The 23976-nt window shown below is 38.9% G+C and overlaps 1 protein-coding gene across 1 annotated transcript; it reads right to left on the bottom strand.

Moving 5' to 3' along the window:
• Nucleotides 1–466: 466 nt before the first annotated feature.
• mef2b (myocyte enhancer factor 2B) lies at nt 467–18008 on the bottom strand. The gene is made up of 9 exons (XM_015399424.1): nt 17697–18008; nt 11252–11320; nt 8273–8476; nt 7785–7913; nt 7467–7650; nt 6700–6851; nt 6390–6504; nt 3359–3455; nt 467–2189 (listed from the first exon to the last, which is right to left on the bottom strand). The coding sequence occupies exons 2-9, from the start codon at nt 11303–11305 to the stop codon at nt 1877–1879; spliced, it is 1248 nt and encodes a 415-aa protein (XP_015254910.1). The 5' UTR covers nt 11306–11320; nt 17697–18008; the 3' UTR covers nt 467–1876.
• Between the last annotated feature and the right edge of the window lie 5968 nt (nt 18009–23976).

The following is a 23976-nucleotide window of genomic DNA, read 5'->3' on the forward strand; positions in this document are numbered from 1 at the left end:
ACTTTCAGGCCTTATTTATTTTTTCAATCAAGCCTCATCCTGCACTTTTTTTTTTTTTTACAATAAATTTACTGCCTTATTTGGACTAATTAGTTGATAATTAGTTAACATTTTCCCCTGCAGGTGTGTTTGATTACACCCTCTACAGGCCTCATATGTAGTGATTTAGAGTCGCTGTTAAAGCCTGTTTCTTTTAGAGGAGATGTGGGAAGAACAAATGCTAAATTCTGGTGATTTAGAAAGAACAGAGTCTTTGCACGCTGAAGTCTAAGAGCATTTCTAGTAGAGTGATTTTTTCCCCCCATAACTTTTATAGACTGAAAAAAATTAAAGGAACACTTTGTAATCAGAGTATAGCATCAAGTTAATTGAACTTCAGGGATATTGATTTGGTCAGGTAAGTAGCAGAGGGGGTTGTTAATCAGTTTCAGCTGAAATCTGTAGAAGGTCTACAACCCATCAGCAGGACCGGTGTCTGCTCCTTTGTGCGAGAAGGAGGAGCAGGAGGAGCACTGCCAGAGCCCTACAAAATGACCTCGAGCAGGCCACTGGTGTGAATGTCTCTGACCAAACAATCAGAAACAGACTTCACGAAGGTGGCCTTAGGGCCCAACAACCTCTATTGGGCCCTGTGCTCACTGCCCGGCACCGTGGAGCTTGATTGGCATTTGCCACAGAAAACCGGAATTGGCAAGTCCGCCACTGGCGCCCTTTGCTTTTCACAGATGAGAGCCGGTTCACCCTGAGCACATGTGACAGACATGAAAGGGTCTGGAGAAGCTGTAGAGAATGTTATGCTGCCTGTAACATCGTTCAGCATGACCGGTTTGGTAGTGAGTCAGTGATGGTCTGGGGAGGCATATCCATGGAGGGACGCACAGACCTATACAGGCTAGACAACGACACCCTGACTGCCATTAGATATCGTGATGAAATCCACCGATTGTCAGACCCTATACTGGTGCAGTGGGGCCTGGGTTCCTCCTTTTGCATGACAATGCAAATGAGGCGAGTGTATGCAGGCAGTTACTGGAGAATGAAGGAATTGATACCATTGATTGGCCCCCACACTCACCTGACCTAAATCCAATAGAACACCTCTGGGACATTATGTTTCCATCCATCTGACGTAGCCAGGTTGCACCTCAGACTGTCCAGGAGCTCAGTGATGCCCTGGTCTAGATTTGGGAGGAGACACCCCAGGACTTCATCCGTCGTCTCATTAGGTGCATGACCCGACGTTGTCAGGCATGCATACACGCACGTGGGGGCAATGAAATTTCAGCAAAATGGACTAGCCTGCTGCATAATTTTTTCACTGTAATTTTTGGAGTATCTTTAAATTCAGCCGTCTGTAGGTTGATATTTTCATTTCCATCAAATGATGTGGCATCCTTTTGTTCCTAACACATCACCCAGTCCATATCAGTATTAATAAACAGCATTATTTTTTCCCCAATTGAGATCTGATGTGTTTTCAAAGTGTTCCTTTAATTTTTTGAGCAGTGCATGTTTAGGATCAGTTCCCACTCAGAAGCAATGCCTGTTTTAAATACTAAATATATTTTCAGCATCATCTTCAGGCTTTCAGTTGTTCTACCTATGTTCAAAAAGCTGCAAAATGAAGAAACAAAAATAAACCAAGCAATTTTTTTTTTCAACACAGAAAAATGAAAACAAAAAAAAAGTTCCTTATGCATCTGTCTCCTCATGGGATGAAGTGAGTGATGGAAGGGGGATTTCTTTTCCACCCTGTAGAGCCCAGCTCTGTGAGAGGAGACAGAGGAGGGTGTCCCTCAGCAGGACGTTCATCTGGACCCCTCCTGTTTGGTTGGGAGCTGCTGAACTAGATGTGGTGTCAGCGAGCGGCAGACCACTATCTCTGCCAACCATCGCTCATCTCCAGCTGCCTGAGAGGCTGCCCTCTCTCCTCTCCACCTTGCGGGTATCCGGCTTTGGGAAGCTCCTTCGTCCTATTGGTCGAGTGAGCCTCTGGAGGGGTGTGTCGAGCTAAATCAGGGTTGCTGGTTGGAGAATGCTGCCTGAGGTGGTGCAGGCGAGGGGAGGTTGGAGAGCACATGTGGTCAGGAGAGCTTCGCTCTGATTTGATGCTGAGGTTCAAGGAGGGCAGATGAGGAGAGTTTGATGAGCAAGACTGAGACGGGAAGGAGCACCCCCCACTGGACATCCTACAAATGACACGTAAAATATAAGTTTAAGGAAACAATTTCACTCACTAACAAAGGTGTCAAAAATATTAATGTTTATTACTCAAGTAGAAGTATAAATCCTACTGTTTAAAAACACGTTTTTAGAAGATAAAGAATCAATTTCAGCTTTTTACTCAAGTAAAAGTGTAAAAGTAAAAATAATACAGGAAAAAATGTTAAGAACAGAAGCTTTACTGCACTACCCTATTAAAGGAAAATGTTTCTACAATTCTGCATGATAACTTCCTTAAACTTCATTTTCTTATCTTTATAACTAATAGTAACAATGTCTAATTTAACTAAGCATCATCTTGGCAAAACATTTATTTTGCTATGTGGGGAACAACACGTTGGGGCAGCAACAAGTCCAACACAAAGAAATACATTTTCTGGATGAAACAAATTATTTTGATGTTTTTTTTCAAAGGCCATAACAAAAATGAGCTTAAATGAAAGAAAACTAATGAGTCTATGTTTTCATAAAATTAAGGAGTAGAAGTAAAGAGTCGTCTAAAAAGTATTTATCCCAGTAAAGTATAGATAGCCAAAATGTCTAAGTAAGGACTTTGTACTTTGTTATTTTTTTCTCTGCTCATCAATACCTCTAGAGCTAGACAGACAGAGTGTTTATAATCTATATTTTTTTTCTTGCTTGTTAGTTGTTTTTGTTTTTTTATCTTACATTTGGATATGTATACCTTTATATCAGCTCAGATTCAAGCCTTAGTATCAGCTGTGGATATTGCTCCATGCTGGACAACAAAAACACCAAACTACTGAAGAAGCAATTTCTTATCTAAGAGCTCAGATGGATTCTGGTTTCACTTTAATCACAGATTTCTGACCACCACTGTAATCTGTTAATGCTCGATAAGCTGAAACATCATTTCCTCTTTCTATCACAGCAGTTAGTCTTTTATTAGTGAAGGTGTCCGCCTTAAAATAGACCTGTTTAATAAGTTAAACTACTGCAAAACTGTCCCTGTTGTTCCTTCACATCTGCAGCTGGATCTCTGCAGTGAAAGACTCACATCCCTAAAGAAAGGTGCTGTTTGAACGATGCAATGGTTGACAGTAAGGAGGAAGACGCTGACAGAAATATATAAAGATAAATGTTTTGCATTTCCAACACCAGTTTTAGGACCTACCCTGAGCTTATATGAGGCCCCTGATTTTCGTGCTGCCAGGGAGTCACTGTTCCGCGCTGTAAACTAACAGAGTGAAAGAAACCAGGCTGGGTGTACTCTAAAAAAGAGAAACAGACACAGATATTAAGAAAAATTGGACAGCAAGGACATAAAAACATTTTATCAGGGTTCTGAAGAAAATAATTTTTGCTGTAAGGTTTTTCTGTGATGGTTAACTTGAAATGCATTTAAGGAGGCTAAAGCTGAACCATCAAAACGGCTTTTCAAAACACGAACACAAACAAACTGTTCTGCTTAAAAAGACAAACTAATCACAGCAAACGGCATGCATCAAGTTTTATACCGAGAAGCATAAATCTGTCCAGCAGGAACTGCTGTAAAGATGTGTTGCAGTTAAAAAAGGGGATGGAAATTCCAGAATGTAAATTTTAAGTAAAAGAAATATTTCAAAGCACTTTAAGTTTTCAAACAGATAATTAGCAGACTAGAAATCAGCATCTAATCCCAACTAATTCAGACCAATACTCTATTTTATAAAAACATGAAGCCATTATCTTGACTTTAGAGCAAATACAATGTATCTAAATTCACCACAAGGTCAAAGCTCTGGTTTTAAACTAACCTCTGAAGAAAATGTCTTTGAAACTAAAGAAATTACCCATCCCTGACCCATCTTCTCCCTGTAGAAGTTAAGGGATTCAGTAAGTCACCTATCTTATTGATCTAAACAGGTTTTTGTTGCATCTCTCTTTGTTAAAGACACCCACAACCTTTCTCTCTGCTCTGACTGATTGCCTCATGGGAAGAAATCTGAGCAAAATAATGCTGCTTCTCATTTCTTGATTGGAGGATTATGCAACAGCTGGTACTGGTCTCAGGGCCCCGGGACTCTAAGGCCCTTCTGTGGTATTTATCTTTTTTTACATTAACCTTTCCACCTAACCTCAGCCCGGTTAAACTGTAACCCAGAGCCCCATTGATGAGCCACAAAATTATTTATATTACATATTGTTTATTAGGCCAGTGTTTCTCAGCTCGGGGTACATGTACCCCTGGTGGTCTGCGAGTGCATTGCAAGGGGTAAATCAAAATATTTTATTTCTTAGGTAGTAAAATAAAATTGGGCTGCAATCTGCTTTGCTTTGTGAAGACCCAAATGGAAAATTAAACAAGCTTTTATCAACCAACAAATACGTTATTTTTATATGTTTTTGTTCACCTTCAGCTTTGGTTCACATCCAAACCAAGCAGGTGAACAGACTGGATGTAAAGAACAGCCAGGGATCAGCTGTTTTTCACACTGGTCATCAAAGCAGCTCGGGTGTCTTGATGAAAACAAGTAAAACTAAGTCAGTCCGAAGATAATTTTTGTTTTGTATTTTGTTCCCAATTCATCAAGTTTAAATGTGATTATAAGGAAGTTATTGAGTGGAGCTCTAGTTTTATAAATATAGGTGTATATTATATTTTATTTTGTATGTCTTTAAATTGCTTATTAACTTCCAGGCAACGTATTAATGTTGTTTTTATATTTGATTTTAAGATGGAAAGCATAAAATGATAAGAACCAAATGCTAAAAGTAAAAGATAAAGTGAAATAGTTTTTATTTATTAATCAGTAATTATACTCTCCACTTTCAAAAAAGGCATGGAAACACTGTATTAGCCTACAACCAGCTGTGAATCAAAGGAACCAAAGTCATACGGGAACTGAAAGAAAACTTGTTTTCCTCAGAAAATGCCCTGACTGGAGGTGACATCAGGCCCCATAGATGGGTTAGATCTGATAGATAGAAATCAATCCATACATGTTCTCCTGCTTATTCCATCAGGGTCATGGTAGGACTGGGGCCTATCCCTGGCAGTCTATGGGCGAGAGGTGGCGTTACACCCTGGACAGGTCACCAGTGTGTTTTAGGAATGTGGGAGGAAGTTGGAGTACCAAGAGAGAACCCACACATGCACACGGAGAACATGTAAACTCGATGCAGAAAGACCCCGGGTTGGGAATCAAACCTGGAACCTTTTTACTGCAAAGCAACTGGACCACCATGCAGCTCTAATAAATAACTAAATCGTGAGACAGCTCCTATGTACTCGCTGTTTATGAAATTGTGGAAGTTAACGCTATAGTTCTTGTTTTATAGGTGTGGACACGAGCAATGGAAGAAAAGCTGACTGAATTGGCAAAAATGCGGATTATATGTCCGTTCTTGACTTTTTCTCTACTGGTAACTAGACGATTACTGTTTGAAAGCTACACCAGAGGAACAGTTAGTTTATAGTTAAGAGTGTACAAACAGCTTATATCCACAAGTAAGCAAATAAAAATAGAATAATCACAAAAAACCTGAAAAAGAAGAAAAAATAGAACAAGGAAGTCGAAACTAGCAACAGATTCAAGAGTCGTCTTTAAAGCGGATGTACTTCCCAGTGCAATGGAGGTGTCACTTTCTTAGTAGCGTCACCTGCCATTTTTAGCCTTAGCTTAAGAAGTAAGCACTTCAAGCACAAACATGCCCATTTCTGGTCTTGTTCCAAACTCACAATTTGCCTTTCTTACAAATCTCAAAAGAATCAAGTATAAACTTGAACTTTAAGGGCTGATATAATAAAATACAATGGCATGGAGCCAGCAGACCAGTGGAAAATAGAAACATTGAAGAAAGATGATGAAAGTTTGGTGTGGATTTGTATTAATATCTCTGATACCAGTAAAACCAGTAGCTTTTATGGTTTTATTAAACCATAAAGAACGGCAGACAGGTTAAATAAAAGGAGGGGAAGAAAACTGAATCAGGTTTAAGGTTTAAAAAAAAAAACTTGAACGAAGGCATTAAACGGACAATAGCTACCAAATATCAGGAGCCTAGCCTTTTTTCTTTACTATTATGCTAAGATATTTGTTATTAACATAAAAAAAACACCCTTCAAAGTTACAACAAAGTAGAAGGGGTTTAAAAGAAAGAGTCCTTCAGAGCATTTTATATACCATTTTACATAATTATGGAATAATTCCAACCAGATTTACCAGAAGCTCCAGTTGAGGGAAGGCTGTAGCCCCCGAAGCTGTGACCCAGGAGCCCTGCTTTACCCATGGCCACCATAGAGCCGCTGCCATGCAGGCCCTGGTACAGCAGACTCCTCTGGCAATCAGGAGAAACACAGACAGTCATACAAGATGTGCAGCGAAGTCCCTCTTCTCAAAACTGGCCACCGGTTATTAAAGTGAGAACTGAGGGTGGCTGATAAACCAAACTGTGAAATTCTGTAACATTTGACTTCTACGCTAGGCTTGTGGTGGATTGTCTAATTTGGATCACAATGCAGCTGGAACTCACAGCAGAGTTGTGGTTTGCTCTTGCAGCCCCCATGGCCTGATTTGCAGCATCTGCCCGCAGGTTTTCGCTGCCCAGACTGAGAGGAGGAGGAGGGCTTTTCATGTCCAGAGCGCGGTTCAGGTTGCCATGAGAGAACACTGAGTAGCCGATGCCTAGAGACCAGAGACGAGCAGGGAGTGAATAAAGTGCAGAAAATCATTTATGAAGCGACTCACTCTTCAATCTAAGACATGAAAATAAATAAACTTGTCCATCTATGTAGAACAACAGTAAGAAGCTTTCCACAACTTGACTTAATCACTTTTGAGAAGATGAAATAAACATTAAAAAGTTTGAAAAACAAATTAACTTAGAAACATCAGAAGCTAATGAAGTGGTCATGAAAATATAAAAGTCTGGCATGATAGGCAGGTGTGATGCATTCTGTGTAAAAACCACAAAACTGGTTATAGCTGCTGTTACACTAGTGGAAGGCCAGTTTCACAAAACAGGCTTACTGCATGTGTGGATTAGTGCAAACACACACACACTTCCTGTGAGTTCACAGCCAGCTGCACATTGGGCTGCCAGCAGACACATGAAGGCTACATGAAAAGAAAATGGTGGACGGATTTCTATCTGAAACTCTCTGCCTCAGATTAATGGCTTTAAATGCAAACTCTTTCAAATAAAAATTTCTTTTTTTTAATATTGTACTTTTGTAAATCACAATAATGTCAGATGATTTCAAAAAGCTTTCAGCATTTCATAAGAGCTGCTGTGCTGACCTGCGTGAGGGGACATGAATGCGCCGTGCGGGGCTGCAGGGCTTGCAGATCCTGGACGTGAGCTCAGAGCTTTAAATCCTGTTGGCCTGTGGGGAGCCACGGCGCATGCAGAGGAGTTGGGGAAACCATTTTCACAACCAGCAGACACGAGGAACTGGGTCTCTGGTGACAGCAGAGAGGGAGGCTGAAGGACGAAGCATAAAGAATCAGAACCACAGTTCAACTTCCAGCCTGTCACCAGCTGAGCATCTGTGTTTTCAAATTTCTATGTGTGTGTCTGTGTTAGGTGAGCGAAAGCAGAAGTGTGTGTTGACTGACACAGAAACGCTGGCGAGCCACAGAAAGGTCCATGCTGTCGCTGCCAGAATACTTGTCTGCAGCAGCCTGCACGCTCTCCTCGCTGTCGAGCTCCGAGCCATCCAGACCGAGGCCTTTTCTGCGCAGCGTCTGATGCAGGGCAAAGGAGTGCATGATGAGCGTACCAGTCGCTGCTAAATGGTCACAAAACTGCTTTTTTCTTGATTTTTTGTCTCAACGTTTATAACTGTTATTTCATCATCAAATAAAACATTCTGTTAATAAGACTCTAGCAAACCTTCAATCGTTACAACCTCTCCAACATTTGCGTCCTTTCATATGTTTGGGCTTTCTTGGTTTTAGGTTTGTGTGTTAATAGGTGGACTAGTGTAAGCATTTGTATTTATTTCAAAAACATTTTTTTCTGATGTTCATTTTTGCAAAAACTATATTGCAACAACTTAATTAAAAGAAAATTCTGCCATCCTTTTCCTAAGTTAACGGCATACCTCCAGGATGTCGGTGTTAGTGCGACTCTCGTGCGGCTCACTGTACTCTGTGTATTTCAGCAGCACTTTGTCCATATCCGTGCTGGCATACTGGAACAGACGGTTGGTGCTGTTGAAGATGATGAGGGCGATCTCGCAGTCACAGAGCACACTCAGCTCGTACGCCTTCTTCATCAGACCAAACTTACGTTTGGTGAAGGTCACCTGCCGTGGTAACAAAAAAATCAATCAAATCCGCGTCCTGTGAATAAACGCCAGCTGTTATAGCTTTTAAACAAGGTTGAAAATATTATACATTTATTAGTTCTTGTTGCGTAAAAAATCAACATAATCTTTTTGTGAATTGGTCTTTTTCTCTAAAAAGCAGACTTCTCCCACTGACACATATTTCATTAACCCATAGTCTAGGGTTTGCTACCAACGGCTCCGAGGCCACGTGTGAATCTTTGGCCCCTCCACTGTGGCTCTTTTAAAACCAAGTGAGAAAAGTCTTTTAATAATAAATTCAACAGAAAGGTGGTTTTAACAGCTCGTCTCATTGTTTTTGTTAATTATCAATGGTTCAAGCTTTCTTTTTAGATGGAAAGCTCAAACATCGAACAAAAAAATAGAAAACATTTATCTTTCCTTTTTTTTTTTACTTTCCTTTCAAAATAAATAGTTTATTTTAGAATAATTTTTCTGCAGTGCTAGAAAAATGTAATGTTGCTGAAATGCTCTTTTAAATTTTAATAGCTAAACATTTTTAAAGCTAGCAAATATATTTTTTTTTTGGGAGCAACAGAAATGAAATCGATTTGAAATGTAATCCTTTGTTAAATCCACATTTTTTTTCTCTGTTACAATAAATTCACATACAAATAAGTAAATTTCCTAGTTATCTTAAAAAAATCCTACTTCTACAAAAAGTTTTTATTCACTTAGGAACATTTTCTAAAGTTGATTCAGCTGATGCTCCCCTTTTCTCCAATTTACTGCTTGTAGAATATTTATGAAATTTATATTTATCAAACATGTACCTTTGTTTTTATGATAAAACAAGGTCAGTCTCCTGATAGTTCCACTGCAGAATGCATTCTTAGAGAGACAAGCTTTGTCTTTTCATTTACCATTAAGTACTAAAACTCAAGTGCAATTTTCTTTTCGACATCCTGGTGCAAAATTATGGAATGAATATGAAAAATATTTGGAATCTTCAGAGATAAATGGTAAAAAGTCTTTGAAGGAAACCATGATATCCAACAAGGACAGTGATGCATGATTTAATAAATATTGACTCCCTGAAAACTAAAATGTAAAAATAATGTCGCCCTGTACATGCTTTTTCCTGTTTTCTGTTTTTGAAATGTGTTTTATAATGTGAGCTGCCTGATGTTTTAGGTGTGTGGCCTTTGGTATAAGGGGTTTCTCCCACAATCATTTCTTACAGTATTTTCAATATTTTTTACTCATTTTTATTTTCAATATTATCTTATGGATGTATTCTGAACTTCAATTTTGATTTGTGAAAATAAATAAATCTAAAATCTAAATCTAACTATTGTCTTTCCTCAGACACATAAAACTGTCAGGATACATGAGACAAAATGACACAAAAACAACTGTGCTGAACATTGAGAGTAATTAATTAAATGTCACTTTTTATTTAAATACCTTTCAAAAAAAAATTAATATAACTTTTCTTTTTGTTGGTTTATGTTGTGTACTTTTAAACTATAACATTCTCAAAGACAAAAACTTTACTTGAAAATCCTTTGTTTTATAGCGTTTGAACTCATTTTGTTATCCCGTGTTAGCCTGTCGACGTTCTCATGTCATTTTCTAAAGTTATACCATTTAGTTGGCAGTAAGAAAATGCTCTGTTTCTTACAGCCATGTGCATCGTCTCGACAAAACTTCAGCAGACTCTTATGATATGCATAGCTGACCTTTGATGTGACACATGGTGCAGAAATGTCAACATATTTCTAAGGCTGAGGTAACAGATTCTACAGCTGATTATTAATGGAATCAAGAATAGATTTTCATACTGGAACCAAAATCTAAATATAGCACAAATTAAGAGCTCATAAAAATGTATCATTTTGCAAGAAGCTGCTTTTTGGATTTTCAGCAAAGTTTATGTGAAATGAAAAAAGGAAAAACAAAATCAAACAGAAGAAATCCTTCCCAGTAAAAATCAGCTCTTCTGCCGATCGGATAATAAATGTATTTCCTGTGCGACGGTCCATAAGAACAAACAGAAGATTTTACTCACTTTTTACTGTGAGGATCCATATTGGGGTTTTTTTAAATGTTTTTTTTGTTTCTCCCACAATGTTTACATTTGATCACTGCTGCACTATAAGAAATGGAAATGTCATGAAAGCTGTACAAAATGAAGTTTCGTTTTGTATACACTATGTATACAAAGTGACAATAAAAGTTGTCTTAGTCTATGTGAGGATTTATATGCCACATAGAGCAGCTCTGCACATCCATAATAACACTGTGTGCCTTTTTCCTAATGATATGTCTTAACAATGGAACAAAAGGAATTTAAATGAAAAATAAGTTGACCTATAATAATTGAATACCAACTCATGTCTTCTGCTGCTACAGCCGCTGGATTTTAGATATTTACCTATGATTAATTTTTTATTTTTTTGTCCTGTCCTGCCTCAAAGTTCACTATTTTTCATTAATTTAGGTGGATTTTAGTAACAGGGCGTCATGTTATGGTGTCTGTTTCTCCTAAATCTTCTATAGTATTTCTATTTTTTTTGTGTGGTTTTTGAATTTTTTTGTTTGCTATATTAATAAGAACTAAACTTGTTGCTGTTTGTATTGTAAGGCATGAAGCATGAACTGTTTTTATTATTTAATGTATTTTTCATATGCTTTTGGTTCCTTTTTAAGTATATTTGCTTTCAGTAACAGATAATGTGAGCGATACAGAAGTGCAAAAATGATCAGACCAAGTTTTATTTATAGACTCACCTGTCTGTTCCTCTGGTCAAGAATCCGAGAAATTTGAATTTTCTTTCTTCCCATGTTTTGTCGTAAAACCTGTGGACAAATGACACCATATACTTTAGTGAACTTTTTTCTCAATAAATCCTGTCGCGGGCTCAACCCTTTGAGCTTTCAGGTCACAACCCCATGATACTGACACCAATACTTTTTTTTTTTTGCAAACAACAAATTGGCACTTCGTATAACTTTCTTCAAGGGCGTAGCTTTGATTTCAACATTGGTAGGGACACTATTGGTCTGATGTCATTGGTCCTATGCAAAAACATGCATGCTAATTTTTTTTCATGCTTGACATGAAAATCAGGGTGTATTTCATTTAAAGAGAAAAGCAGCATTTCTTTCTACATTTATACAAATTTTATAAGCACTACACACACTAGATCGGTTTATCAATGACTGAAGCTCAACTTGCTCTGTTGAATGTGGAATTAGGAGTTTTTTCCACTTTGAAAAGGTTTGCAGTTGAATTTACCAGTGACTAAGACGGTAGGTAAATCTGTGCCTATTTGACAGAATATAGTCTAAATATGTCTGCTATATGTGGATTTATACTTTTTTTATTTTGAAAATATAGAATTGTGCAGAGGTAAACAGAGGTAAAACCCACTTTTATCTTTTAAATGTTATCTTTGCATCATGAAACAAAGCGAAATAATAGATTCAAGGGACGCCAAATAAATGTATTGTATTTACCGGTACATGAGCGCTGGAACTACTGTAGAAGAGGAACTAACACTGAGCATTTTATATATTAACTTCACTCTACAAGTTGTACATCTAGGCTGTAGTTACTCTGTTTCATGTATTTTATTTAGGTCTGAAACAATTAATCGGATTAAACAATTATTGAAATAACAGCAAATTAAGTAATCGATTAATCCTGAGCTGTAGTATACAATGGCAAAAAAATTATGCAACCATTTTTTGGCATTAACTTAATCATATTTGGTTACTTTAACACAATAGTTTCATGTTAGCAGGGTAGGACATAAAACAATTGTTAAAGTAACTAAATATGATTAATAAATGCCAACAGTGGTTCCAATTTTTGTTTCAGTGTAGAGACTCTAAAACATGTCTTTAGCTCAAAGAGTGACCCACTTAGAACAGGAATTATAGCAAAATTCTAAAAATAAATAAACATTTTGCATTTTAGATAAAACATGTTTTCGTCTGTCAATATTCTCCATCCAGAAGTCCTCTACTGCTGCAACGTTTTATTGAAAATTATAAACATGTTATTCACATGTAATTGTTGGTAGGGATAAAGTAGGTCGGTCCAAACTTTTGGTAGGGAAATGTCCCTATGGTCCCTGTGCAAACCTACGCCCATGGATTTATTGTTGCATCTTCTGAATAGACACCAGAGGTGTGGTAAATGACTAATGTTTGTCCTGCCAACAAACTCTTCCCTTTTGAGCTTTCTGATCACTAATAAAACACTGAGGCCTTTACATGGCAGCTCTAATTAATTTTTACACAGTTGGACCACATTTCTGAACTGGTAGCTGATTTCAGTGAATTTTATATGGTGGTATGAAGGTAAAGGATGCATGTTCCATTCACCATACTGTTATTTTCAAGTTGAAAACAATAATATTTTTTTCCAGCAAGCCTGTTATTGTGTTTGTGGACAACAGCATTAATAAATGTCTCAAATTTCTCCACCGAGCGACAAACAATGATATTTCTATTCTAGTTTTTTTTTTATTTGCATGCATATATTTCACACAGCAAAAAGTAAATTTTTCTTTAAATAAGTGCATTTTTTCTTTAATTGAGAATCAGGTAAGTGAGGCACTTTACCAATGGAACAAGACAATTTACATTTAAAATAAGAAAAAAACACCTGCAGTCTCTGATTTCAAGAGCATAATATCTAATTTTCTTATTTTAAGGTTGATATGATTCCATTGGGACATCATCTTATTTGCTAATTCAAATTAAGGATAAATACATTTAAGACATTTTTACTCCAATGGTTTTTGATCAATTGCAGGCCAGCACTAATATCCTGGCTACAATACTCTTGACAAAGTTAAATTTGCCGCTTTTTGGTTACAGAACTTCTAGAAAATATTCTTCACTTTTGTACAGAATTACATTTAATTAATTAAAATCCACTTTTTTGTTGTAAGTCTCTCACATCAGTTTAGATCTGTTGAGAACATGTCCTCTGTTTGGTCGAAGTGACTCAGGTTCCTTCCTCTCTGTTCAGGGGGGTAGCGTTTATTTTTACCACCATAAGACGATGTGGTCTAAAGTCAGAACCACTTTTGCCAGACCATTTGTCCACGCAGACTGAAAGAGTCTGTGCGTTACTCTTCCCTCAGTCTAGCAGCGCGGTGCTCAAATGCACCGCCTGGCCCCAAGAGACGGGGTTAAAAATACAGTCCACGGCTCCTTTTTAGAGGTTCAGCAGGCAATAGCTTAAACCAAACAGCAGAAGGAAAATGGTGTGTGAGTTTTTGAAAGATGGCCCACAACATTAGCCACCCACTCGTCTCTCATGCACAGCGAGGTTGGAGAGAAAGCGAGACTCTGAGGGGCAGAGGGCAAGGCCGTGGATGGAGGGTGGCAGGCTTGAGAATGTTTTCTTTATTTACTTGCAGTCAAAACATTGCTCCTTTAATACAGAGCTTTGGTGTTACAGAAAAGAAAAATCAATGACTTTTCCTAGAGTCCTGTTTGCTTCAGTGGAAAACATTGACAGTTACTTTATCCTTATTATATGACTATAGAATACATCTCCTGACCCCTGAGGAATTTCTGTTGGTTTTCCCCCTTAATTCTGGACGTGTAGCAGAGTTTGCTAAATTTAGTCGCTCGCCTCTGTTGATGCTGCTTGAGCGGATATGGCGCCCATGTTCCCATGACCCCTGAAGTACCCGCTGCTCCTCAACGTAAGCTTGGCACAAATGCATTCGGGTCACTTCTGGTGGAATCCACCTCTTTGACAATTACCTTATAAAGTTAGAGGAAATCTGCTGCACAAAACATGAGACAAGTTAACAGCGAATCCTGCAGAGCAGCAGCGCGCACCTCGGCAAAACAAAGGACGTAATGGACAAATAGGACCACAAAAACCAGTGTTGGTATATCTGACTGACAACTTTGATACCACAAAGAATTCACACTAGGTCCACGCAAGCGGTTCATTTTTTTTCACACCAGAAGTGAGACAATTTAACCTCATATCAAGACTTTTCATGGGTGGAAAGACAAGGAAGTGGGACGTATGTTTTAAGCAGCGCAAAAAGATCTTTATCTTGCATCTTTACAGAAGGTTCCCCTCATCTACCAAATAACCAAATTACAGCTATCAAGCGCCACAGGCTGCTCTGTGAAAAACACACCACTAAATGAGTAAATATAGCCACGCATCCAGCCGGGGAGCGCAGAGCTGGCTGCAGAGCTCTTTGTGGTTTCACAGGTTTGTCAAGAGCCTAAAGGCCAAGACGGGCAGGAAAAGCCTGGCTGTGTTGTTCAAGGCTCATAATACAAGATTTCCCACGTTAAAATGGCTGTTTGAAGCCTGTTGGTGTAAAGTTCTAAACAAGGAATCCGGATCTCTAAGTTGAATCCAAAACAAGCCGCCTCTGTAAAAAAAGGAGATGAGAAGGAAAAGGTGTATCTTATTCTTATATACCTGAAAACCTCATGAATAAGAGACAGAAGTACTGTCTGCACTGTCATAATGTGTTGAATCCACTCATAGAAACTTAAAAAGCAAAACACACAGCACTCAGTGCAACAGGTTTACTCTGCAACACAAATGGATTCTCTGATTTAAGACCAGGGAAAACATCAGCAGGACACAAAGCATGCAGAGAAAACTTCATCAGACAGTAATATTTCAATCAGTAAGATCAGAGTTAGCTCACAAGTGTTGTTTAATAATGTACGCACCATGTGCTCATACTGCTGTAAACTTTACGCATGAATGAGAAAGGGAAAAAAGTGGGGCATTTGCAGAGAATTGAGGTTTCTGCTTCGATGGGTTTCTTTCCATGAGTCATTTCGGATCACGGTGGCGTGTAAATGTTTCAGAAACATGGTAAACACGTGCATGCACATTAACTTAAACTCATGATCTGACATCAAAAGAGATTTCAGAGAGGCATTGGCATTAACGTGTGTTAAATGTGGCTAGATAGAAGGCCATTTGTGGTGGAAGAGGAAACACACTGTGTCACTGGCTTCTTAACTTTACTCTGAACTGATATTTAGAGTTTTGACAGATGCCTTGTTTTGGTATTCAAACTCCTGCAATATGAAAATGGGAAATAGCAGTAATGACGTTCACACCAATAGAATATATCCTTAATATTGAAAAAAAAAAATCTGTCTTCTTCATTAATGTCCTCCAACAACACGACAAAAGAGACACATCAATATTGGTAACAATAAAGTGAATATAAGATCTACATTTTTACCAGCTTATGATTCATTTGATGGGAGGTATTTCTATTTATTTTTTATTTGTATACCACCAAAACACAACCCATGTCATCTCAGCGTACTCTACAGGACAAACTTGCTCTGATTATTATCCAGCTTCACAGCTCCAAACTCAATTCAAATCAGACCAAATAAGTCTTATGAATTCTGTCACATCAAGGATCAATGAGATGTTAGATATTTGGTTTTAACCAAAGCAGAGTAACGTAGAAGTCCATTGATCATTTAACGCTATTTGATAAAAAGGCATGTACCTAAGGAAGGGGAGCTGATCGCCCAGAGATGCTACCTCGATCCTTCACCCTCAGCTAGGCTGTATAAAGTGGTAGCAGTAGTGTGAGAAACTACATCACTTTTTTCACCACTGAGTCAAACTTGGAGAAGAAAATCACATTTATGCAGTGTTGGAAAAATGTCTTTAAACAAATGTTTCTTCATCTTCTAATATTGCCGTAATTTATAAAAGAGTTATTGAATCATTATGATGTTAAGACTTAATCTGTCATTTTAGAAACACATAGAACCGCTTTATCATATTTTAAAAGTAATTTTACTTACCCCCTTTTAACAGTAATTTTTTTTCTCTCCTCTTTAACGTATTTAAATATGTATATTAACCATGTTTATAGATTATTTTGCAGATGCAACAAAAAAAATTAACAAATCATGTAATGTTCAAAGGAGTGAAAAACACGGCTGATTTAAAAATGTGTTTAAAAATGATGTTCTACTAAATGATCTACTGTGTGCGAACATCCTATAGACTAGTTTGGTTCCATGCTTCCTTTTTATGGCCAAATGGCGCATTAGTGAGAGTAAAATAACTTGTAAGACTAGAGAGGAATTCCTATTATCAGTGGGTTAAGGAATTAGACAGAGAAAGAGTGACAGATCCAGTGTGTGATAAATCTAAACCAGGTGTGTCCAAGCAGGGTGAACGTTTAGTGTACAAGTCCCCTGAAGACTGACAGTAAACTCCGCTGCAAAGAAATGCATGCTCTCTGCATCTCACATTTAAAAAAGGGATGAAGCATCTGTTACATCACAAGGACCTGTTAAAAAAATTGTACTTGGTAACTTAAACATTTCAGACTTGTAAAATTAGAAATTTTACAAATTTACATTTTTTAGTACTTATCGGTTTCTTTTAATTTATCAATGTTTTTCATTTTATTTTGCATCTTATTGATCTGTGTTTACTTGTAGAAACACAAAAGTCGCCTCAAGTGTGTGTGAGTGTGTGTATGTGTGTGTGCTCCTGTCAGCTAGAGGGTCAGACAGTTCATACACTGACTAGCGGCCTGACCAGAGTAATGGTGAGGAAATTTCTATCTAATTTTAACTGGAGATAATTTAATTGCCTTGATATTTTTGATATGAGCAGCAATGGTACACACTCTAAGCATGATAAAGACATTTGACCTTCATGTTTTTGGTGGAAAAGCAGTCAGAGAACTTACCACAAATGGCTCAATATCTATCTATCTATCTATCTATCTATCTATCTATCTATCTATCTATCTATCTATCTATCTATCTATCTATCTATCTATCTATCTTAGAGTGGAAGAGGAGCTATCATGGCATGGGCCCAACGTACATTTATATATCGAATATCGTATATCTTATATTCTATAAGAACCTAAAATAACAATGAGAAAGAATCCCAAAGCTCAAAGCTGGGAATAATTTGGGGGATGATGATTCCTAATGAATTGTTTACATCAGTCAAAATAGAGCGTTTAAGAATAGCCCGTCTGTCCCTGAGTTGCCAAGCACCTCTGTCTAATATAGCTTCAGCTCTTAATAACACAGCAACAGGTACTGAACTCACAGCTGTGTTACAAATCTGCCGTCCAAGAAACACCGTTTATTAACCTTATAATACAAATAGAAAACCATAATATCTAAATTTTCTACATTATTAAAAAATAGAGCATATTTTCACCTTTTTTTCTGCCGGTGTCTTTTTTTTCTAGGTTTCCACTTGTCTTGTTCAGAGAGTGTTATGGCAAAAAAAAAAAAAAGAAGAAGGAAAAAAAAACAGTTTCAGAGGTGAAACAAAACCCGTGAAGTTGGAGCCGCGGAGATGAGGAGCAGGAGGAGTCTGATGGTGATCTGTGCTGCTGCTGCTGCGCTGATGAACAGATCTCCACCTGATGCGGCCCCAGCGGCTGGTTCAGGAGAGCAGCGCGCAGCTTTCCTGCAGCTGGCCTGGCCGCTGCTGCGCCTCCCTCACCGCCTCCCCGCTCCTGCCATTGGACACTCCTCCTCTGCCTCCCATCCGGATTCAAACGCTTCTCTGTCCAGATTCTGAACAAAACAAGCAAAAATGAAAAACTAAGAAACAAGCAAACTTTTATGTGTTAATAACTACAAAGGATTGATTTGTTGAGTAGAATATTTAAAGGTCACAGCGCTTGTTTCGCGAATTGAAAATGTTTATTAAACTCAAGAGAAAGCCTTTATGTTTCAGTTTCAGGTACCACATTTAACTTACAATGAACCCAAATTCCCGCCTCTATAAAGTCGGATATTTAACAATCCTATGTCATTTTTATTTAAGATTCCCCATAAATTCTTTATTTAATTTGTCCAAAAGTTTGAAGTACATGCTTTTGAACTGAATTTATACAGGACTTGTTAAGATGAGTTTGATGTAAGAGTTTGATGTAAGAGAATGGACCACCAACAAACTCTGCACCAACATTTGAAAAATAAATAAATAAATAAGGTTTCAAGTGCAACTAATCCAAGGATTGTAAAAGTTGGGTCAAAAATGTAACCTGGACTTTTTGACATTGTTTTGTTCAAATATATTGAAAATTTGAAATTATTGTTTCATGAAAAACAAGAAACAAACAATGAACTTAAACATACAGTGAGGAAAATAAGTATTTTAACACCCTGCTATTTTTCAAGTTGTCCCACTTAGACATCATTGAGGGGCCTGGAATTGTCATCGTTGGTGCATGTTCACTGTGAGAGACATAATCTAAAAAACAAAATCCAGAAACCACAATATATAATTTTTTAAACTTTTTATTTGTACGATACAGCTAAAAATAAGTACTTGAACACCTGAGAAAATCAATGTTAGTATTTGGTACACTTGCCTTTGGTTGCAATTATTGAGGTCATATGTTTCCTGTAGTTTTTCACCAGGTTTGCACACACTGCAGGAGGGATTTTGGCCCACTCCTCCACACAGATCTTCTCTAGATTAGTCAGGATTTGTTCACCAAAATCTGGCAATACAGGTCCCAGGTCATCCTCTCCTCTATACAGTGCAATCTCCCTGTCCCATGTGCAAAAAAACACCGCAAAGCATGATGCTACCACCCCCGTGCCTCACAGTAGGGATGGTATTCTTGGGATGGTACTCGTCATTCTTCTTCCTCCGAACATGGTTAGTGGAATTATGACCAAAAAGTTCTAATTGTTCTCATCTGACCACATGATTTTCTCCCATTGCTCCTCTGGATAATCCAAATGGTTGTTGGCAAACTTAAGACGGGCCTTGACATGTGCTGGTTTACCAGGGGAACCTTCCACGCCATGCATGATATCAAACCATGACGTCTTAGTGTATTACCAACAGTAACCTTGGAAAAGGTGATCCCAGCTCTTTTCAGGTCATTGACCTGCTCCTCCCGTGTAGCTCTGGGCTGATTTCTCACCTTTCTTAGGATTATTGAGACCCACAAAGTGAGATCTTGCATGGAGCCCCAGTCCAAAGGAGGCTCCAAAGGAGACTGACAATCATGTTTAGCTTCGTCCATTTTCTAATGATTGCTCCAAAAGTGGACCTTTTTTCACCAAGTTCCTTGGCAATTTCCTGGTAGCCCTGTCCAGCCTTGTGGAGGTTTAAAATGCTGTCTCTAATGTCTTTGGACAGCTATTTGGTCTCTTTGGTCTTGACCATGTTAGTTCTTACTGTATGGGATGGACATGTGTCCCTATGCAGCTAATGACCTCAAACAGGTGCATCTAATTTAAGATAATAAAAGGAGGGGAGGTGGACATTTTGAAAGCAGAATAACAAGTCTTTGAGTTTTAGAATTCTAGCTGATAGACTTTAGAATTTTAGACTTTAGATAGATTTTATTTGTCCTTTTTTGTAAAAAAAACAAAAACAAAAGACAAATAAAACAAAAAGAAATTTCGTTTGGAAACGGGTTTGTAGTCTGTGATCATCCGAATGCCTTTCCACATCCTCCCGGTGTTGCTGTTGTCGTGGAAAAGTACCTGGATCTTCTGGCTGTGGTTCTGCTTCACTGATCTGATGGCACAGTTGAAGTTAGTATGTGTTGTTCTCAGTGCCTCTTTATCACCGGACTTGAAAGCTGAGTTTTGTGCTTTTAGCGATTTCCGAACCTCTCCATTTATCCAGGCTGAACACTCTGTGGAAAGTGTGCGCAAAGGTTTTATTATTTATTATTACTAGTATAAGCAACTCATCATCTTTTCTGCAAACTTTGCAATTTAAAAACAGCTTCCAGTGGAGAAATTTGAAAACATCCTTTTTCTGTAGTTTTGAACACAGGTAAAAAATTATCTGTCCTTTATGCGAAAGCCCTTGCAGACGTGAATTTTGACTGCAATTAGTGGAAGTTAAATAGAGAGTGGTTGTAGCATGATTATTTTTTGGGGGGGTTTCAAAGATCCTAGCTCCAACTAAACGCGAGGAAGGGAAATTACATCAGAGCCTCAAGCTCCAAACCCAGAAGCGGCTTGCTGGACCTTCTAGTGCCTCTTACAGCTAAAAGAAAACATAAATTTCTTATGCTGGTGAAGTCATCCAGGTCATAGTCATTGCAAAAAAAAACTTTAAAAAGTCCAATGTTTTTTTTTTTACTTTTCTTTTAGAATGCATTTCTTAGTATATCGAGAGTAAGGAAAATAGGTATTTGAACACCCTGCTATTTTGCAAGTTCTCCTACTTAGAGACCATGTCGGAAATTGTCATTGTCATGTCCACTGTGACAGAACATAATCTAAAAAGAAACAGAAATCCCAAAATTTTTTGAACTATTTATTTGTATAAATCAGCTGCAAATAAGTATTTGAACACCTGTCTAAGAAGATCCAGATTCCACGATGACAGCAACACCAGGAGGATGTGAAAAAGCATTCGGATGATCACGAACTATAACGCACCCTCCCCTCGGTAGCTGCAGCAAACACTGACTTCTTAAATAAAATGAACAACGTCTTTGGAAGGTTCGAGGCACTAAACAGCACTCCACCGGGTAAAGCTGTTCCACACCAGGGAAAGGAGGCACTAAACCTGGACGTAGCTGAAGTGAGGAAAACTCTGATGAGAGTCAATCCAAGGAAGGCCCCAGGGCCTGATAACCTACCTGGGCGGCTGTATAAGGAGTCAGCAGATCAGCTGGCTGGTGTCCTCACAGACATTTTTAACACCTCGCTGCACCGATCCGTAGTGCCAGCATGCTTCAAGTCTGCCACCATCATTCCTGTCCCAAAGAAGCCTCAATTCACCTCAGTAAATGATTACCGGCCTGTCCCACTGACTGCAATCATGATGAAGTGCTTCGAAAGGCTGGTTAAAGAGCAAATCGTCTCCAGTTTGCTGCCAACATTCGACCCGTTCCACTGAGGACGCCATCTCTGCTGCTATCCACCTGAGCCTGGCACACCTGGAGGAGAAGATCAGCCACGTGCGGATGCTGTTCCTGGATTTCAGTTCAGCTTTCAACACCATCATCCCTCAACATCTGATGGGCAAAGTGGAACAGCTGGGAGTCAATACACCCCTCCGAAATTGGCTGCTGGACTTTCTCACCAACAGACCTCAGTCAGTCGGGGTTGGACAGAACACCTCTGATGTCATCATCCTAAACACAGGCTCCCCTCAGGGCTGCGCTCCTGAGCCACCTGCTGTTCACCCTGATGACACATGACTGCGTCCCCAGGTTCACCACCAATCACATGGTGAAGTTTGCACACGACACCACGGTGGTGGGCCTCATCAGAGACGACAACGACCTGGACTACAGAGAGGAGGTGGAGCAGCTGGTGGAGCAGAGATAACAGCCTGATCCTGAATGTAGAGAAAATGAAGGAGATCATCTTGGACTTCAGGAAGAACCGGCCGAACCACGCTCCACTGTTCATCAACAGCTCAGCTGTAGAGGTGTTCAACAGCACCAAATTCCTGGGGGTGCACATCACAGACACCATCACCTGGAATGTAAACACCACCTCACAGATCAAAGGGGCACAGAAGTGCATGTACTTCTTGTGGAGGATGAGGAAAGCCCATCTGCCCCCACCCATCCTCACCACCTTCTAAAGAATCACCATAGAGAGCGTTCTGACCAGCTGTCTCTCTGTGTGTTGTGGAGGCTTCAGCACCGCAGACTGGAAGAAAGTGAGGAGACTGGTGAGAACAGTAGAGAAGATTATCGGGGCTCCTCTTCCCTCCATTAAAGACATTTCATCCAACCGCTGCGTGTCCCGAGTCATCATCAATGACCCTTGCTGCCCTCTGGCAAGAGACTTCGAAGCATCCGATGCAGGTCCAGCAGATTCCATAACAGTTTCTTCCCCACCGCCATTAGACTGCTGAATGTTTTTTAAAATGGGTTATTGTNTCCAAAGGAGACTGACAATCATGTTTAGCTTCGTCCATTTTCTAATGATTGCTCCAAAAGTGGACCTTTTTTCACCAAGTTCCTTGGCAATTTCCTGGTAGCCCTGTCCAGCCTTGTGGAGGTTTAAAATGCTGTCTCTAATGTCTTTGGACAGCTATTTGGTCTCTTTGGTCTTGACCATGTTAGTTCTTACTGTATGGGATGGACATGTGTCCCTATGCAGCTAATGACCTCAAACAGGTGCATCTAATTTAAGATAATAAAAGGAGGGGAGGTGGACATTTTGAAAGCAGAATAACAAGTCTTTGAGTTTCAGAATTCTAGCTGATAGACTTTAGAATTTTAGACTTTAGATAGATTTTATTTGTCCTTTTTTGTAAAAAAAACAAAAACAAAAGACAAATAAAACAAAAAGAAATTTCGTTTGGAAACGGGTTTGTAGTCTGTGATCATCCGAATGCCTTTCCACATCCTCCCGGTGTTGCTGTTGTCGTGGAAAAGTACCTGGATCTTCTGGCTGTGGTTCTGCTTCACTGATCTGATGGCACAGTTGAAGTTAGTATGTGTTGTTCTCAGTGCCTCTTTATCACCGGACTTGAAAGCTGAGTTTTGTGCTTTTAGCGATTTCCGAACCTCTCCATTTATCCAGGCTGAACACTCTGTGGAAAGTGTGCGCAAAGGTTTTATTATTTATTATTACTAGTATAAGCAACTCATCATCTTTTCTGCAAACTTTGCAATTTAAAAACAGCTTCCAGTGGAGAAATTTGAAAACATCCTTTTTCTGTAGTTTTGAACACAGGTAAAAAATTATCTGTCCTTTATGCGAAAGCCCTTGCAGACGTGAATTTTGACTGCAATTAGTGGAAGTTAAATAGAGAGTGGTTGTAGCATGATTATTTTTTGGGGGGGTTTCAAAGATCCTAGCTCCAACTAAACGCGAGGAAGGGAAATTACATCAGAGCCTCAAGCTCCAAACCCAGAAGCGGCTTGCTGGACCTTCTAGTGCCTCTTACAGCTAAAAGAAAACATAAATTTCTTATGCTGGTGAAGTCATCCAGGTCATAGTCATTGCAAAAAAAAACTTTAAAAAGTCCAATGTTTTTTTTTTTACTTTTCTTTTAGAATGCATTTCTTAGTATATCGAGAGTAAGGAAAATAGGTATTTGAACACCCTGCTATTTTGCAAGTTCTCCTACTTAGAGACCATGTCGGAAATTGTCATTGTCATGTCCACTGTGACAGAACATAATCTAAAAAGAAACAGAAATCCCAAAATTTTTTGAACTATTTATTTGTATAAATCAGCTGCAAATAAGTATTTGAACACCTGTCTAAGAAGATCCAGATTCCACGATGACAGCAACACCAGGAGGATGTGGAAAAGCATTCGGATGATCACGAACTATAACGCACCCTCCCCCCGGTAGCTGCAGCAAACACTGACTTCTTAAATAAAATGAACAACTTCTTTGGAAGGTTTGAGGCACTAAACAGCACTCCACCGGGTAAAGCTGTTCCACACCAGGGAAAGGAGGCACTAAACCTGGACGTAGCTGAAGTGAGGAAAACTCTGATGAGAGTCAATCCAAGGAAGGCCCCAGGGCC

The sequence above is a fragment of the Cyprinodon variegatus genome, unplaced genomic scaffold (genome assembly GCF_000732505.1).
Source record: "Cyprinodon variegatus isolate N-32 unplaced genomic scaffold, C_variegatus-1.0 Scaffold1011, whole genome shotgun sequence".
Lineage (NCBI taxonomy): Eukaryota > Metazoa > Chordata > Actinopteri > Cyprinodontiformes > Cyprinodontidae > Cyprinodon > Cyprinodon variegatus.